Genomic DNA, 19,937 nt, shown 5'->3' on the forward strand with positions numbered 1-19,937 from the left:
CTTCAACATTGAACATGTTGAAAAATAAAATCCATCCGAGTAAAGGTGAAGATCTAATTGGCTTTATTAAATGATTCATGAATCAGGCAGTATCGCATCTAGAGAATAGAGGGGTGTTCTGAGGACTTGTACAAAATGGAAAGTTTTTATGGGAAGGAGAGTGGAGCAAGAAAGGTAGATGCAAAAAAAAAATAATAATAAAAGAAAAAAGAAAAAGGAAGGAAGGGCAAGGGTCTTATGATGCAGATTGCCTCATCTTCCTTTGTGGGAAGGGAATGGAGGGGGCCAGGTGATAGATTTCCTCATTGGTGCTTATCTGAAAATCCCTGATTGATAGGTGAGGACATTTCTGGGGGAGGTTGAAACAGCAGTTAAATTAGTTTTTGATGACTTGGCCTGGTTGGAGTAACACCATGTAAGGCCTATGGTTATTCTTTTTGGCAAACTATACTTTCATTTCTCCTATGATTTTAGAGGAGGTAAACCCTTGGTGAACTGGAGACATTGATTCAGGGCCTCACTTGGGCCACTTAGGAAGTGGAAATGATAACTATGAAAGGAGGCTTTCCTTTCAGCCTTTGCTCATCCAGCTGTCTGGTGCCTAAAATGGAAGGGTTAGAGTGCTTGCATAAGTGAGCTTCTGATTCTCTGTTTAAAAAGAGAAAGTGATTTTAAAGACAGTTCAGGGAGAAAAAGAAGAACCCATGATCACATGGTGGCCACACAGTTAAGCTTTAAGGTCAAAATGTGTTCCCTTACTGGAAAAATGAATTCATTCTCTCCTAATCTGGTTTTATCTTGGCACTATCCATTTATCACATTCACAGAGAAGTCTAGCCATTGTTGTAGGTGTGTTGCAATCTTTACTTCTCTGGGGAGGATGTATTTAAGTTCTTTTTTGGGTTTGTTATAAAAAAAACTTTAGGGTCACATATATAATAATGTCATAAGGTAATTGAGGCCTCTACCACGATGTCATTAGATTTTTCTCACACTTCTGGAGTGAAATATTTGGCTGCTGTGTATAAAGATACATTTCAAACCTTTTGAAACTCGGGGCACCTGGGTATTTCAGTCAGTTAAGTTCAGTTGTCTGACTCTTGATTTCAGCTCAGGTCGTGATCTTGTGGTTCATGAGATTGAGCCTTACATCCAGCTCTGCGCTGACAGTGCAAGGCCTGCTTGGAATTCTGTCTCTTGCTGCCCCTCCCCTGTGCATGCTCTCTCTCTCAAAATAAATAAGCAAACTTAAAAATAAAATAAAACAAAACGTCCTGAAACTGAATACCCACCAAAGGTTCATCAGATTTTAGGGACCTATTAATATTTCTTCAGCTGAATTCAAGGACGAGAAAGAGGAAAAGGAGTTGAGATGATCCCTTAAAGTTTTCAAGGTATGACCTGTGTTTTAGGGACCAGTCCTTTTTATTTCTTCTAAAAGAAAAATTATTTTTTCCATGAACTCACAGTACTGTGGAAAAATTGTATTAATTCCATAGCATTATTTCATTTTACAGATGAAGTATGTTTGTGTCAGAAGTCAAAACTGACCTACTTTTGTCCTTGTGTTCTGGTATTTCAGGGCTTTCTTGGTTTGAGTATACCCAGGAATTAGGAATTGAGTGCAAGCGCTGTGAGGAAATGGCTTTGCACTTATTATTTTTCTTACATAAGTATATGTGTATATGTGGATATATAATTTTTCATACACACGCATCTGTGTATTTGGTATTAAAGAAAGGATGTGTCCCTACTCTCCCTCCCCCACATCACCTCCTGTACATCACGCCCTACCTTTGTTGCGTGTAACCATCTCCCTCACTTGCTATGGGTAGAGTTTTGCAAGGTTGCAGAGTAAGACCTGTCAGCTGACACTTGCTCACATGAGAGCCATTAAGAGGGTGGTGTGGCCAATGTCAGAACAACCTTGCAGCTGAAGGCAAGTCACTGCATTTGCCTAGAGCCATATGAATGGGTCTTGTGACCAATTAATTGACTACTACATAATCTCCGACAGGGGAGCACAGATGGAATGAGTCAGCCCAAGCTGCTCAACCTGTTGAGTGTTTTGTCTTTTGCTGACCGGGAGTACAAGCTTAGGAACAAAAGTAGGAAGTGGGGATTTGGACTTGCCTGTTTATAATGGTCCTGCTGAGAGCATATTTTATAGCATTGGATACATCTGACTTCCTAATACTTTGGCGGGCTTAATTTACGTAACATATGAATGTTCCTTTTTTTTTTTTTTTTCTAACTTTTGAAAGAGGAAATTAGCAGGCTGCTGCCAAGTAGCTTGCCTCACCTACCACACAGGGAGTACAGGGATTACTTAGGACGGCTGGTCAGTGTGGACTGTTCCTCAGACAACAAAGGATCTTCAACGTTTGTGTCCCAGTCCATGTTGATAGTCAGGATAACCCGGAAGAAAGTGCATACACTCAGGACATGTGTGGCGGCACGACGAAGACCGCAAACCGGCAGGGGGGCTGGCAGGCTTCGGCCAGATGCGTGTGCGGTGCCAGTTCGGGTGCTAGGAGGACTTGCAAGACTCTCTTATGCACAAAGACTCGAAAACGTGCCAGGGTAGGAAGGAGCGCTGATCGCACGGAACTCGGCAACAGGTTTGAAACTTTAGTTCTGTCTTAAAATCTCAGAGAAATTTTTATTTAACTTACTGCGTACCAAGCGGGATGAAATTCCTTGAATCCGAAATTTGTCAAGAGTACTTTGTTTTAGTAGGACATGGGGCCGTTGGAGGGTGTGCGGAAACCAGTCCTTTCCTGTACCGAAAAGGTGCAGGCATGGTTACTATTACTATAATTTTTTGACTGTTTCAGTTCTACTACCCATCTGCTTTCTTAACTTTTCATTACTTATCCCGGAGCCAGCTTGCAAGAAGCGGTTACATCCTTGTCCTCTGTTGAAGTTTGAACAATACTGTTCACAAAGATCATCAGGAGAAAGAGTCCTGCAGGTCCACCACAGTTGGTAGATGGGGCACAGGGCTGGTTATCCCTCCTTAGTCTGAACGGAGGTGGGAAGGTGGGAAAGAGCACAGGCTGCTTCTGGCAAATTATTTTTATGGGAAGGATGTTGTTATGCTGAACTAATTTTAATAGTGGAGCTTACATAAAGAGAGTGATATTATACTTACTATACTCTTTTAGGTTGATTATGTCATTCATTTGGAAGAATTTATTTAATTAATAGTAGCTCTTAATTGAAACAATATTTATAAAGAATTGTATTGCATATCAACCAAACGGAAAATCCAGTGAGAATCCGATGTAGATAGCTAGTAAGGAGAGCCTAAGTTAAAAGTTAAGCTCTGAGGGGCACCTGGGTGGCTCAGTCGGTTAAGTGTCTGACTTCAGCTCAGGTCATGATCTCGCGGTTCATGGGTTCGAGCCCCGCGTGAGGCTCTGTGCTGACAGCTAGCTCAGAGCCTGGAGCCTGTTTCGGATTACGTCTCCCTCTCCCTCTGACCCTCCGCTGTTCACACTGTCTCTATTTCTCTCTCAAAAATAAATAAACTTAAAAAAAAAGTTAAGCTCTGATCCTCATGATTAGTGTAAAAGTAAGTTTCTAAATTCACTTACATGTTATTTTTTTCATTATAAGAAGTTTTCCTAAAATTATCATGTTTTATAAACTTTATCCATCAGTATGGATTAAAAATAATTAGGATATAATTTCTATCATATAGAAATCGTTGCTTTCTTTAGTAGAAACTTAGTAGCATGGTATATAATCTACTCCAGTATGAGTCCAGTATATTGGAGAGTTAGGGAGAAGTGTGGAAATCATTTTATAGGTGCTGGGTCACATGCTGTCCACTCAAAGGGAGATATTTATAGATGGAGCAGTAATGAATGATGTACATTAGAAAAATACACTTGAGTGTGCAGACAAGAATTTCACTTTTATACTATCAGTTTTTATCTGTTTCTTATCAAGAATGAACAGCTGAGTGATATGAAAGAATAATGGATTGGCACTCAGTTTTTCTGGATTCTGATTCCGATCCTGATCCCAATTCCGATCCCCACCTCTGCAGCCCAAGAGCCTTTAACCATGTGGGAGCCTTCTGGCTTTTCTGCATCTCACTTTTCAACACAAGCTATGAAGTTGGTTTAAAATCCTTTCCTCCTCTGAAATTCTAAGATAGTAGCATCAGGATCTTTTGTATTCCCTATTTTTGTTATTCGTATAATTCTGTATTCCCCAAATAGGTATTAGGGGTGAGGGGGATGGTGTCCACATAAAAAAATAATATGCAAGGCCACATAAAGATTTTATAAAAACTTCAAAACGTGAGCTTCTGCTGCTCACTTTCAGTGAACTTAATATTCTGAAGTGGATTTTAATCATTTTTATTTAAACAACACGCTAACAAAAATTTTTCAAGTCCATTATTGGCTTTTCTTATTTTAACTTCCTTTAGATTTACTTCTTTGGTGCTGAGACTTTTTTTCTTAATTTTGTACAGTGATGACATATACTCGTCAATTAGTTGGAATTCATCTCTAGTCAGACAAGTTGTCTTTCCCCTCCTACCATCTTGAGAATGTGTCTGTTATTTGCAGTGTTGTGCTTGGTTTCCTGAATTTCTTTGGGACTTGAGCCAGTCTCAAGGGTAGAGTGAATTATTGACAGCGGCTTGCACTGTAAGCTCTGGCTCCAGAGTGCTCACGAGTTATCTGTTTGTCCAAGTCAGGTGGCAGTCAGTTAAGTAGGACTTCCAAGTCCCTCCTTGCTCTTAGGTATCTTAAATCAATAATTTTAGGTGGTCTTAGCTGAGCACACTGATAAGTAGGTTTTCTCCCTATCTTTCCTCATGATTTTCCACTTACTCAAAGGTGAAGAGAAAGATTCCACAAATGTAGAGGAGTCATGTTAGATACCTAACAGTGGCCACAGTGTAAAACTGCCACAGTTCAGTGCAGAAGGAAATGTTTTTCTTTCTTTTTAAATTTTCTTTTTTTTTTTTTTTAAATATTTTTATTTATTTCTAGGAGAGAGACAGTGTGAGCAGAGAGAGGGGGAGACACAGACTCTGAAATAGGCTCCAGGCTCTGAGCTGGCAGTCAGCACAGAGCCCAACGCGGGGCCTGAACCCACGAACCGCGAGATCATGACCTAAGTGAAAGTCGGACGCTTAACTGACTAAGCCACCCAGGCGCCCCCTTAAATTTTCTTTTTAATGTTTGTTTATTTGAGAGAGAGAGAGAGAGAAGGAGTGAGTGCGCGGTAGGGACAGAGAGAGGGAGACAGAATCCGAAGCAGGCTCTGGGCTCTGAGCTGTCAGCACAGAGCCCGAATTGGAACTCAAACTCATGAACTACGAGATCATGACCTAAGCCCAAGTCAGAGGCTTTACTGACTGAACCACCAAGGTGCCCCCATTTTTCTTTTTCTTTAAAAACTTTTTTTTTTTAAATGTTTCTATTTATTTCTGAGAGAAAGACCACGTGAGCAGGGGAGGGTCAGAGAGAGAGGGAGACACAGAATCTGAAAGAGGCTCCAGGCTCTGAGATAGCTGTCAGCACAGAGCCTCACGCGGGGCTCGAACCCACAAACCGTGAGATCATGACTTGAGCCGAAGTTGGATGCTCAACTGACTGAACTGGCCAGGCGCCCCCTGTTTTTCTTTCTTATTATGGTCCATGTGGAATCCAACATTTCAAGGCAGAAGTTTACCCTCCGTATCTTCCCTTCCCTTCTCCTTAATCTCTAGAACGGCAGATATTGGAGTTTCATGTATTTCACGAAATTCCAGACTCAGCAAAAACCTACAGAATTTGGTGAAACATTTTAAGTGGTTTGTCACTAAAAAAATTCCTCTCTAAAACCACAAATCTAGTAACTGGTGTGAGGCTGGGCATAGGGTACAGTCTTCAGTAATCACTTCCTCCTTTTTTCTTAAAATATCAACCACAACAAAGCTGCTAATAACTTGATTTTTCAAACTTCAGCAGCAAATTAGATAAGTCCAGAGGACTGTTTTTGTGAGCAATCTAGGAGTATTTGCCAAGCTTATCAGTGAATCATTGTTTCTCTGATGGCAAGAGAAAATTTGACATAACATTTTCTTAAAAAGTTTGCCCTACCCACGCTGAAGAGGAACTGAAACAGAGCACTTCAGAATCAATTGTGCTTTAAGTTTCATATCTTGGAGTCTGGATTCAGCAGTGACTCTCCATTCTGCTTTAGAGTCACAGGGATAGGAAGATCCAAGGAATTAATGAGTGTATATTATTTGACTTGTCTACAATCTGGATGAACCAATTCATTTAAAAAGAAAGAAAGAGGCTTAGATGGCCTGTGGTAGTTGCTCAATAAGGAAAGAAGTACAGAAACCAGGGTTTATTTTCTTTCACCTAGAGTTAACTGCTTCACACAGATAAGCTGACCATGATCTTACTACCAGTCTTTATTTATAGCAGGTAGGACTACTGATGAGGAAATACAAAAATAGGCACAGATTTAGAGAGAGATGCTAAGGCAACAAACCAAGAATTCTGTTCTGAAGATTTTAGTAAAAAAAAAGAAAAAAAGAAAAGAAAACTCTTCTGCTTTGATATTATGTAGAAAATGTAGCTGTCCAACAGGTTGAATGAAGTGGGTAGAGAAAAAAAAAAAACCCACCAAACCCTAGTCAGCTGACAGTCTTGTGCTTTGTGACAAGCTTCACAGAGAGGTTGAAATTGCTGGGTGTGACTCTTTCAGATGCGTTGGGTATTGCTGTCACAAGTTCTTCTGCCCTTTCTGCATTCCTTCCCTTTTCACTGATTTTATGTGCCATGAGGAGTTTTCTTTGACTAGTTCAGAGTTTATTTCCATTGGTTGATGGTTGGAATTTAGAGATGAAATTTGAGAATGAGTGAATGAATGAAAGAATGCAGTGGTAAGTTACTGTTGCCACAAAGTCATGTCTGATTTAGGTTTAAAAACATTCATCTTTTTTCCCTCTGAGGCCACATCTCTTCTTGGGAATGAATCAGAGCAGCCTTGGTATGGAGGGGTTTTAAAGGGAGTGTGAACTTGGCTTCATGTAGACTGACAATGGACGCAAACTTTTGTCTGGGTCTTATTCTGGTAAGTGTTGAGGACGTAACAGGGTAAAGCTTACCATAACTAATTATGTCCAGAATGACTGTGTTTCAGACAGAGGACTAGGATACTCCCAGCTCTGGTGTCTGCAGCAGATTCTGAAGCCTTTATCCCTCCCTCAAGTTCCTGCTCAGCTGTATACTGAGTTGGAATACTCAGCTGCACAGGTCCATGATTCCTGGTTCTTCTGTTAGGACTCCTGCTGTGAGCCAGGCTGTGGCTTAGCCTTATCCTTTTATTGTTATAGTAACAAAAGCTATTGAATAACTGCTGAATAATGATGCAGCAAGCCCTATTGGGAATTGGTGAGAGCAGTAATCTGTGACCCATCTAAGATTAAAATTAAACTCCCCATCAAAATTCACCAAAGAGAATCTAGCCTGTGGGCTCTAGAAAAACACCAAGGTTCCTTGTAATTCTCTTCCCCTTTTATGGGATACCAACTTTATAAGGGTTGTTGGGTGTCAGCTATATATCGATCCATCAGAGTTTGTATCTTGAAGGGTTTAATCCTTCTCTTATTGGTTTAGAAAGGTTAAAAAAAATACTCTCAGGTCTTTATAGAACAGATGTGAATTAAAATGCTATCTTTTTTTTTCTTTTTAAAAAGTTTTTTCAATGTTTATTTTTGAGAGGGTGTGAGCAGGGGAGGGGCAGAGAGAGAGAGAGAGATGGCATCTGAACCCGGCTCCAGGCTTTAAGCCATTAGCACAGAGCCCCACACGGGACTCGAACTCACAAATCACAAGATCATGACCTGAGCCGAAGATGGACACTTAACCAACTGAGCCACCCAGGTGTCCCCCCCCCCTTTTTTTCTTGATGTTTCCTTTCCTTTCACTTGCATGCCTCACTCTGCCCAAAGGCAAAACCCAAAAAATTTAGTAACACTAAGCTAGTTGTTTCACTTACTAACTTAAAAAAAAAAAATCTGATTCTAAGGGCACCTGGCTTAGTCGGTTAGGCTTGCTGCTGTCAGCGCAGAGCCTGTTTCAGATCCTCTGTTCCCCCTCTCCCTGCCTCCCCACCCCATGTGCTCTCTCTGTCAAAAATAAACAAACATTAAAAAATTAAATAAAAAATCTGACTGCAACATATGAGAACCTAGACCATAGTACCAGATACAGTGGAAGCATCTTTGATCTGGGGATCTTCTTCTATCCAGATCTCATGATCTGAGGGTTCATTTCTGTCTTGAACTCACTGTGTCTTTGGGAACATCACTTCATTTCTCTGTGTTTCTATTTTCTCTTCAAAAAAATAATAGAAGTGGTACATTGGATCAGGGATCATCAAATATGTGAACTGGTTTTTAAGAATGTAGTTTCCTGGGGTTAGTTTCAGATCCATTTGACCAAATTTCTAGAAGTGGAGCCTGTGAAGTTTTATTGGTTAAAAACAAACAAACAAAACAATACAAAGGGCTGCTGGGGTGATTCTAGTGATGTGTCAAGTTATCAGATGGGTGGTGTCTGAGGTCCCTTCCAGTTTTTACATTCTGAGTATCTGTCAGTGACTGATGAGTAACAAAACTGTTAGAGAAATGTGAAGACCTTGGGTAATCAACAGGGGAGCCAAAACTATCTCAGTGGTAATCTTTGCCATGTGAGGGATCAAGCCATATGGATATTTAAGGAAGTATATTCGCAACAGGAACTAGTAAGGACGGAGATCCTAAGCAAGACCATGCTTGCTATGCACTCTAAAAAGAAAAATGTTGCCTAGGGGCAAAATGTGTTTGGATTCAGAAAGTAAATTGTCCTTTAAGGGGATGTGAATGGGCCCAAGGCAGACTGGTGGCTAGGGCTAGCAGCTGCACGTTGTGATAGGAGAGGCAGGTAGGGGGTTGTCTGCTCCCAGTCTCTGTCCCATTGACCCTTGCTTGACAACGGCAGTTCCTATGATTAGAACCTCATTTCTTTCTATTTAAGCATTGTTCTCTCAAGGCAGCTGATACCTTACTGTGAACTATTATGAGAACGTGTTCCTCTATCAGGAAGAACAAGACCACATGAAAGGATTGGGCTCATTCTGCAGAGCAGAGAATGTAGGGCTGACCTTCTCCTTTCCAGCTGAGTGGACAGGCTGAGGGGAAACAAGTTGTAACTCTGCCGAACAGAGGCAGAGACTTTTGATGGCCACATCCAAAGCTCAAATAATATGTCCTTGGTTTTTATCTAGCTGACTAGAACAGACCAAAATGCTCTTTAGAGAATAATCCTATCACAAAACTCAGTGCTCATTACTGAAAGTTCCTGTACTTTAAAAGTTCCCTTGACAATTGAAAAAGGTTTTTTTTCTTTTTAAATAGACTTTATTTTTTAGAGCAGCTTTAGGTTCACATCAAAATTGGCAGAAAGTACAGAGTCCCTGTGTACTCTCTGCCCCCCTCACGTGTACACTCTCCCCTCCTATCAGTATCCTGTATCAGAGTGGTACATTTGTTACAATTGATGAACCTGCACGGACACGTCATTATCATTCCAAACTGTAGTTTACATTAAGGTTCACTCGTGGTGTTGTACATCTTAAGGGTTCTGACAAATGTGCAATGATAAGTACCTGTCATTATAGCATCGTTTCCCTGCCCTAAAAATCCCCTCTGCTCCGCCTATTCATCTCTCCCTAACCCCAGGCAGCCACTTATCTTTGTATTTATAGTTTTGCTTTTCTAGAATGTCTTTTGGTTGGAATCATGTAGTAGGTAGCCTTTTTATTTTATTTTTTAACTTTATTTTTTTAATATTTTTTACTTTTAAGTTTTTTAAAAATTTATTATTTTTTTTTGAGAGAGAGAAGGGGGGGGAGAGAGAGAGCAAGAGAGCTCGTGAACAGGGGAAGGTCAGAGAGAGAGGGAGAGAAAATCCCAAGCAGGCTTTGTGTCAGCATGGAACCTGACATGGGGCTTGATCTCATGAACTGTGGGGTCATGACCTGAGCCGAAATCAAGATTTGATTGCTTAACCGACTGAGCTACCCAGGGCCCCATATGTGGTCTTTTTAGATTGTCTTCTTTCACTTAGTAATACGCATTAAAGATTTCTCCTTGTATTTTCTTGGCTCAGTAGCTCATTTCCCTTTACTACTGAGCAGTATTCTGTTGTCTGGATGTAGCACAGTGTATCTATCCATTCACCCACTGAAGGTTGTTTCCACGTTTTGGCAATTAGGAATAAAGCTGCTGTAAACGTATTTGTGGGTTTTTTTTATAGACCTAAGTTTTACTCCTTTGGGTAAATATCAAGGAGTGTGATTGCTGGATCATAAGGTGTGAGTGAGTGAGTGAGTTTGCTTGTTTTTTAAAGGAACCAACAAACTTCCAAAGTGGTTGTACCATTTGGTATTCCCACCAACAGAGAATGACAATTTATGTTCTTCCACATCCTTGTCAGTATTGGTTTTGCCAGTGTTCTGGCCATTCTGATAGCAGTGTAGTGGTATCACACTGTCGTCTTAAATTGTATTTCTCTAATGACGTACGATGTGGAGAATCATTGATATGTTTATCTGTCATCTAAATATCTTATTTTGTGGGGTGTCTGTTCAGGTCTTTGCCCATTTTTTAATTGGGTTGGTCATTTTCTTATTGTTAGTTTTAGGAGTTCTTTGTATATTTTGTATGACAGACCTATATCAAATATGTTTTTTGCAAATATTTCTTCCCAGTCTGTGCCTTGTCTTCTCATTTCCTTGTTACTGTCTTTCATAGTTGAGAAGTTTTCAATTTTATTTTTTTATTAGTTAGTTTTTCAGGGAAGGGGAAAAGTTTTCAATTGTAATAAACTATAGGTTATTGGGGCACCTGGGTGATGGCTCAGTTAGTTAAGCCTCTGGCTCTTGATTTTGGCTCAGGTCGTAATCTCATGCTTGTGAGACTGAGCCCTGTATCAGGCTCCACGCTCAGCATGGGATTCTCTCTCTCTCCCTGCCCCCTGTCACCTCCCTTATATTTGCTCATGTGTGAGCCTTCTCTCTCAAAATAAACATTGAAAAAAGTAATAAAATCTAGGTTATCAATTGTTTCTTTCATGACATGTGCTTTGGTTGTCATCACCATGCCCAAGGTCATCTAGATTTCCTCCTATGTTATCTTCTAGGAATGTTATGTTTTTGCATTTTACATTTGGTTCTGGGATTCATTTTGAATTCAGTTTTTCTGAAAGATTTAAGGTCTGTGTCAAGATTCATTGTTTTTCATATGGATGTCCATTTGTTCTAGCACCATTTGTTGAAAGGCTATCTTTCTTTTCTCCATTGTGTTGCCTATATATATATATATTTTTTTTNNNNTATATTTGCGTGAATTTGTTTCTGGGTTCTCTGTTTTCTGTTGATCTGTTTATTATCAGTACTTTCTTGTATTGGTTGCTGTGATTTTATAGTAAGTCCTGACGTTTGGTATTTTTAGTCTTCCAACTTTGCTCTTGTCTTTCAATGTTATGTTGGCTATTCTGGATCCTTTCCCTCCACATACAAACTTTAGAATTAATTTTTTATATCCACAAAATAATTTGCTGGAATTTTGATTGGGATTGTATTGAACCTACAAGTTGGGAAGAACTGACATCTGAGTCTTCCTACCCATGAGCATGGAGTATCTCTCCATTTATTTAGTTCTTTGATTTCCTTTAACAGAGTTTTATTATAGTTTTCCTCATATAAATTCCACATATAAGTGATATCGTGTGGCATTTATCTTTCTCTGATTTATTTTGCTCAACATTATACTCTCTAGCTCTACCCATGTTGTTGCAAATGGCAGGATTTCATTCTTTTTTATGGCCAAATAATATTCCATTTCATGTATATGTGTGTGTGTGTGTGTGTGTGTGTGTGTGTGTATTATATCACATTATGTTCTCTATCCATTCATCTATCTTGGGCTGCTTCTGTAGTTAGGCTATTGTAAATAATGCTGTAATCAACATAGGGATGCAGGTATCCCTTTGAATTTGTGTTTTTGTAATTTTGGTGTAAGTCCTCCGTAATGTGATTCTTTGATCATAGGATAGTTCTGTTTTTAATTTTTTGAAGAACCTCAAAGGGTTTGAGGATTTCCCTCAAAGGGAAAAGGATTTTCTTTTTATTATGAAATATTTCAACCACATAGAAAATGCAGAGCATGGTATAATAACCATATGTGTACCCGCAACCAAGTTTTGTTAAATCGTAACATTTTACCACTCTTGCTTCACATATATAATTAAAAACAAAAGACCTAAAATGCGAAGGGAACAGATGTTGCATTGCTTCCTACACAGTCCTTACTGGGCCCAGTCTTCTCCTTCTTTCTCCTTCCAGACGTAACCACATTCTGAATATTTTGCCTCTGCTATATTTTTAGTTTACTGGTTATGATGTATCCATAAATAATACTGGGTCACACATATTTAACATTATAGAATGAGTATCATACTGTACATATTATTTGAAGAATTGCACACTTTTGAAATTTATTCACTTTTGTGTAGCTGTAGTTCAGTAATTCTAAATTCCAGTAGAGCATGTCACAATTTACGTATCCATTAGTCTATTGATGAACAGTTTTACAGATGTTTTTACTATTATAAACAATGTTGCAATGACTAGTATTGCCCTTGTCTTTTTCTGCTCATCTGCACGGATTTCCATAGCTATATAACCAAGGGTGGAATTGTTAGGTTTTAGGATATGTGAATTTTTGGCTTTACTTGATATTCTTCAAAGTAGTTTCAGCTTCTTTCCCAACAGCGGTGCATGCGTGTTCCCACTGCTCATCATCCTTGGGGGGGTGGGGGGAAGGGTGTACAGAAAATGTATCTTGTTCTTTTAAAACAGCTTTATTGAGATATAATTTACATACCACACAATCTACCCATCTAAGGTGTGTATATACTTCAGTGGAATTTAGTGCATTCACAGAATTGTGCTGTCATTACCGAAATCAAATTTAGAACATCCCATCACCCCCAGAAGAAACCCTGCACAAAATTTAACTGTCATTCCACAGTTCCCCCCCAATCTCCCTACCTCTGGTTCTAGTCAGCTGCTAATTAACTGTCTCTGTAAATTTGCCCATTCTGGACATTTTCTATAAGTGAAATCATATAATATATGATTCTTTGTTATTGATTTCTTTCACTTACCATGCTTTCAAGGTTCACCCATATTCTAGCCCGTATTAGTATTTCATCCCTTTTTCTTGCCAAATAATAATAGTCTGTTGTGTGGAGGTGCCAAATTTAATTTGTCCAATGATGGACATGTGTTTTTTTCCCCACATTTTGGCTATCATGAATAATACTGTATAAACATTTCTGTACATGCTTTTTTTATTAAGTGATTTTTTTTTTTTTTAATTTATTTCTAGGAGAGAGACAGCGTGAGCAGGGGAGGGTCAGAGAGAGAGGGAGTCACAGACTGAAACAGGCTCCAGGCTCTGAGCTGGCAGTCAGCACAGAGCCCGACGCGGGGCTTGAACCCACGAACCGTGAGATCATGACCTAAGCGAAAGTCGGACGCTTAACCGACTAAGCCCCCCAGGCGCCCCCTGCTTTTTTTTTTTTTTTTTAATGTTTATGTATTTTGAGAGAGCACATGTGTGCGCACTTAAGTGCCAGAGAGAAAAAGTGCAGAGGAGGGGCAGAGAGAGATGGAGAGAGAGAATCCCAAGCAGCCTCCACATTATTAGCACAGAGCCCAGTGTGAGGCTTGATCTCATGAATGGTGAGATCATGACCTGAGCTGAAATCAAGAGAAGCATGCTTAACCGNATACCTTGGATGCCAGGAACAACAGGCAGAGGTCACCGGTATCCACCTGGTGCAGATGGGTGAGAAAGCAGCAGGGTGCCCTTTCTCCAGCCCTCCTGGCTGCCATTGCTTGGAGCTTCCCCACCATCCTCACCTCTGTGTGACACGCGTGGCAGTATGAGCAGTTCCTAACTGTTGCTTCGGCCTCTCCCTGCAAGGGCCCATGGCCACCCACTTGCTTTTCTGTGGCTTTAATAAGTTTTCTGGCCTCCAGCAGCATCTTTATCTACTGACTCCCAGACTGCCGGTCTCTCACTCTCTCTAGGACAGCAGTCCAGTATTGTCTTTTGAAAGGCTTGTCTTCCCCGCTCAACCAGGGAGAGCATTTTCAGGCAAATGTAGCAACTATCTGGGCCATATAATTTAAAAACCAGGCTTAGAAAGTGCTAGCCAACCTCCTGCCCTTGTTTGGTCTGCTTCATCGTCACGCCTCTGTATAACCAGGAGTAAACTATAAGATCTGGAAATCTCTTAGAACCAAGGGAAGGGAAAACCACTTCTGATAGACTATTCTGGCTCTTTTTTAAAAATTGCTTTTAATGTGTTACTTATTTCTCAGAGAGAGAGAGAGCGTGTGAGTAGAGCAAGGTCAGAGAAAGAGGGAGACACAGAATCTGAAACAGGCTCCAGGCTCTGAGCTGGCTGTCAGCACAGAGCATGACGTGGAGCTTGAACCCACGAACCGTGAGATCATGACCTGAGATGAAGTCAGATGCCCAACTGACTGAGCCACCCAGGAACCCCTATTCAGGCTCTTTACCTGGGAGAACAGAGTATTCTTATGAATTTTGCCTTCAGAGGTTGAAATATTTTTCCGTTTCCTATTTTTTAAAATTCAGTTTAGGGGCTTCTGGGTGGCTCAGTCGGTTAAGCATCCAACTTTGGCTCAAATCATAATCTCCTGTCCATGAGTTCAAGCCCCATGTCGGGCTCTGTGCTGACAGCTCAGGGCCTGGAATCTGCTTCAGATTCTGTGTCTCCCTCTCTCTCTGCCCCTGACCCACTCATGCTCTGTCTCTCCCTCTCTCTCAAAAATAAACATTTAAAAAAAATCAAAATATTTTAAATAAAATTCAATTTTTATAAGCTCAATTTTTAAGTATTTCTTTTATGCAGAAATCAGCAAATACAAATCTGTATTCTTCCTTCTTACACAAAAGGTTTTTGTTGTTTGAACTTTCAGTATAATCTGGAGATCTTACAGGTGTTGCACTTGCACACTCTCTGCAGTAGCTGCTTGGTATTTTGTTGTGTGAATTTGACATAAGTGATATTATTTGCCTCTACCAATGTCTTCTCCAGTTGTTTCCAGTCTTCTGCTCCTAGCAAACATGCTGCAAAGATCCATGTATCTTATATATGTACATATACATGTATGTGTGTATATACGTGTGTGTGTATATACATATAAACATGTATTTTCAAGTAAACATATTTACATATTTTACATTTAGTTCCAGAAATAGAATTGGTGGGTCCAGGGTTAAGCATACTTGTAATTCTGGTATCTATGACAACTTACTCTCCTGACCCCACCATGTAGTCATACCTTTTTGTGCCTCTGCTTGTATTAATCAAGTAGGGTGTCTAACTTTTGGAATTTTGCCGATCTGAGAGGTGTATGGATTTAATTTGCTTTTCTCTAAGAGTAAGGTTTAACATTTTTTCATATATTTAAAAATCATCTTAATATTTTTTTCTGTGAACTATCTGTATCCATTGCCCAGTTTTCCATTGGTTTGTGTCTTTTTCTTCATTGATTTCTGGTCCTTTATATAGTAGGGAGATTAATTTTTGGTCTGTGATATGAGCTACTAATTTTTGGTGAACTTTCTTTGATAACAGTTTTTGTTATCAAAACTGTTGAGGTCATTCATACTGTATACATAGTTCTGTGTCCTGCTTTTCAGTCTTAACATTATATCACCAGTATTCTCATTTTTCAAATGTAACAGGTTTTTATACCTCAGAAAGAAAGCAGAGAGATATCCTGGGTTGTAAAGGATGTTACCTTGACTTGTTTGCTACTGATATTAAGGGATAGTGTAGCAGAGTTGGAATAGCATAGAATCTGGAATCAGGAAACATCGGTTTGAGTCCTGTCTTTGCCACTTACTGGTTACAACTTTTTTTTTTTTTTTTTTTTTTTTTTTTTTTTTTTTTTNAATCCTAAGCAGGAGAGAGAGAAAGAAAGAGTGCCAAGTGAGCACCAGGGAGGGGCAGAGAGAGGAAGAGAGAGAATCCCAAGCAGGGGGCTTTGTGTGGTCAGTGTGGAACCCGATGCAGGGCTTGAACACACGAACCATGAAATCATGACCTAAGCTGAAACCAGGAGGCTGACACCAATCGACTGAGCCACCCAAGGACTCCTGGTTATAACTTTTTAAGTCTTCTAATTTCTATGTAAAACATGTATTACAGGCTCTCAAGAGACATTTGTGAAGATTAGCTCAGGTGAATTCTGTAAAGTGTTTGGCAAACTCTAAAATGTTAGGCAATTATTTGTGCATGTGCTGTGCAGCTCTGATAACCAGTCTTCCCCTTGCCTATAACCAGACATCAGACTTTCTGGAAGTTGTGTCTTTAGGCTCTGTGAGATTATGCAGTAAAAAAAGGTCAGTTATTTAATATGATAAAAATCAATTTGATACAGTACTAGAGCAGCAATAACAAACTCAGAGGCTATAAATAGGTTTAGTAAATGAAAAGAGGGGTTATTTTTTAGAGAGAAACTTGTCTTGTCCTTGGGGAGGCAGGGGATGAAGAAAGGCAGGACAATGTGGTATATGAATGCTGACAAGAAAGCTCAATAAATGTCATTGTCTGAGGCCAAACTACATATTTGAAACTGAATCTAAATGCCTTGAATTCATTAAGGTGGTTTCCCTGGAGTTCACCCACTGCCTCATGCTTCAGCTACCAAGAAGCTTTTTAAAGCAAACAGTAATTAAGGTTGCTTGTCTTAAGGCAATAATACAATCTTTGATGGGTTACAAAAAATAGTATTTTCCTATTGTATTCCTCAGTTATATGATTTATTTTTAATTTTTCAAGAGGTAGCACAGTCATATGGTTAAATATTCAAAAGGTACAAAGTCTCGGAGAGTACTGACAGCACACTTACTGTGTGCCTGGCTCCGTGTTAATCCTCAAACACTTATGAGGCAGGCATTTTGCAAATGAGATACTGAGGAGCAATGAGGTGTGAGGTAACTTCCCAAAGTCCGTAACTAGAAAGAGACAGAGTGAGGATTTGAGCCCAGGCCACCATTCTATGCTGTTTTGACAGATGTGTATTAAATAGTTTCAGATACAACTAGTTTTACAATTTATTTCTCTTTCTCGATTTATTTCTCTTTCTAGAGATAGTCTGTGCATATATAATAAAATCCAGAGTTTTTCCTACATTTTTCCTTTTTAAAAAAAATACACATGGTAGCATTCTACACACGGTGTTTTGTACTTCTTTCTTGCTGTTAAGATGACAGCTATTCTAGGGGCGCCTGGGCGGTTCAGTCAGTTGAGCGTCCAACTTCGGCTCAGGTCATGATCTCACGGTTCGTGGGTTTGAGCCCCATGTCGGGGAGCCTGTCTTCGGATTCTCTGTCTCCCTCTTTCTCTGACCTCCCCTGCTCATGCTGTCTCTCTCTCAGAAATAAATAAAACATTAAAAACAAAAGATGATAGCTTATTCTAGATCACATAGGGTCTTCATCATTTGTTGTGTATCTGTATAGCAATCCATTGTATCGATGGACCATAGTTTAACCATCTTGTGTCGACGATTGTTTCCAGTCTTTTGTTATTCCAGACAGTGCTGCAGTGAAAACCTTTTTGTACACAATCATTTTGAACCTATGCAAATTGATCTGTAGGATTAATTCCTACAAGTGGAATTGCTGGGTCAAAGAGTATGTGTGTTTGTACCCATGTTTTTCCTCCCCCTTCCCCCAACACCCCATTTTGGTTCTGCCCTCTGCCCCATGGCCCTGCCCCGCTGCCCTTCGACCCTTCCTGCACGTGCTCGCCTGTGCCCATCTCTTTTAGAGCTAATATTTTACAACCAAAGATAGGTACAGTTTCTGTTGATTTTGGCTTTCTCATTTTGCAAACAAAAGACCTTATGGAGAGAATCTTTGGAATCTTCTAGGAAAATAGAATTATTATATTATCTGTGTACAATTTAAATTGATTTAGAATTAGTATATAAGCCAGCGTCTTGAATATTTGTCTGGAATTAGTATATAAGTTCCCTGGGTAGGTGGGGAAGGTGAGGAAACCTTACTTCAGAGAAAATATGAAATCATGTTGATGCAAATTAGCTTTCAGCAGGGCCTTTATGCATTTCAGTAATCCTAAAATATAGTAACGATTTCAGTAAAATATAGTAATGGTGACTGGGTTATGCTGACAAGAATATGAAAGAATTAGCTTAGTGAATATTGAATTAAAGAATGCATGGAGGTGTACAGTGTACAGCAAAGCTTTTTTTTTTTTAATCTCTACACTCAACATGGGATTTGAACTTGTGATTTCGGATTAAGAGTCCCATGCTGTTTTGACTGAGCCAGCCAGGGACCCCCCCCACCTTTTTTTTTTTTTTTTTAAATACAGGTAGCTTCCAGTTTATAGATACCAGAAAAGAATGATTAGTGCTCCTTTATGAATTAAAGAAATTATTTTGGAACATATGGGCCATATTTAGAGATTCTGTGAGTTTTTAAAGGGCAGAAAGAGAAATACCTATTAATAATAACAATAAAATCTGGCAAAGCTAGCCAGAGGTGGAATTCTGGTTGGCATAGGGGCATGGTCACCTGCCCACTCAGTGTCCCTCTTGCCTCAAAAGAACTTGTGCTTTTCCTCTGTAGATATTGTTGGGTGGGGGATGGTGACTGGAGAGCCACACATAAACTTTACCTATTTCAGAGTCTTATCTGACATGACCCTGAACTGAGGAAGAAAGGAAGGAATTCTGCCTTTTCCTCCTCTGTATTTTATAGTTCCCTGTTCATAGTACCCAAACCTCAGGCTACATTGTGACTCATAGTATTTTGTTATTGCTGTGTGAACATATTATATAAAGACTTGCGTGGTTTTAGATTTTGACCCTTGCAACCATTTATAGTATTGTTTCAGGGGGAGAGAGAAACAAGTTACAACCTACTTACACATAAACTTGATGGTCATCTTTGTTAGGGATTGGTTATATTTAGAATAATGTTGGTTGAACTTAATGTTACTTATTCCAGTCTTTTGACGTTTCTTAAGACATAGTAAGCATTGCATTGGTCAACAATCTCTTATCCTACAATTCTAAAATCCTAAAATCTCTGAAAAGACTTTTGGAATTAACCTGAACTATTGTGAAGCTATGTATAGTTTCTGTCTAATCTACTCAGCATAAATATTCATAATTTGGCCTCGTGTTATATTTGTTTGGTTTTGGGATTTGGTTATACCTTGAACCCTGTAGGAGGTATTACATAATACCTTCTTTCTAAAATATAAAAAAAAATATTCTAAATTCTTAAACACCTAGCCCCAGAGATCTCAGTGAAAAGATTGTGTATCTGAACTTATCTTTGACTTACACTTTATAGTTTTAAGTGTACTTTCATACTTAGTCTATGTTTTTCCCAACAACCTTGGGAGAGCTAGATAAGGCACATAGATACACTTTGGGAAAGCTAAGCCCTGGATAAGTGCTTTCCTAAAGTCACCTGAGTTGAAAGTGACAAAGCTAGAATTAGAAGCTCTGTTTACCCTGGTTAATACTAATCCATGTCCCAAGCATCACATCCTCTGTGACTTGCACCCATCCCTTTCCCCTGCAGTGTGAACTTGACCTCTTTGTCCTTTAAGTTCTATAAGTTGTAGGGACGTTAATCTCCATATCTGTGACAGTGTAGTTTACTTAAGTATTTGTATGTTGGCCTTCCCATGGCAAATTGTAAGCGTTTTGATGTAGGAACTGGATCTAGTTAATTTCTATTCCTGGTATATCTTTCATGGTACTTGGGTCAAGCCAGG

General features: G+C 39.5%; 1 protein-coding gene across 3 annotated transcripts in view; it reads left to right on the top strand.

Annotated features, from left to right (window-relative positions):
- Window positions 1-2,091: 2,091 nt before the first annotated feature.
- FNIP2 (folliculin interacting protein 2) overlaps window positions 2,092-19,937 on the top strand; it is a 90,385-nt gene continuing 72,539 nt past the window's right edge. For all 3 annotated transcript variants that reach the window (XM_077761461.1, XM_077761463.1, XM_077761462.1), the window contains exon 1: window positions 2,092-2,621. In XM_077761461.1, the coding sequence (XP_077617587.1) occupies window positions 2,446-2,621 (176 nt within the window). In that variant the 5' untranslated portion in view covers window positions 2,092-2,445. The remainder of the gene's footprint in view (window positions 2,622-19,937) is intronic.

This window comes from Crocuta crocuta, unplaced genomic scaffold, assembly GCF_008692635.1.
Source record: "Crocuta crocuta isolate KB4526 unplaced genomic scaffold, BGI_CrCroc_1.0 scaffold422, whole genome shotgun sequence".
Lineage (NCBI taxonomy): Eukaryota > Metazoa > Chordata > Mammalia > Carnivora > Hyaenidae > Crocuta > Crocuta crocuta.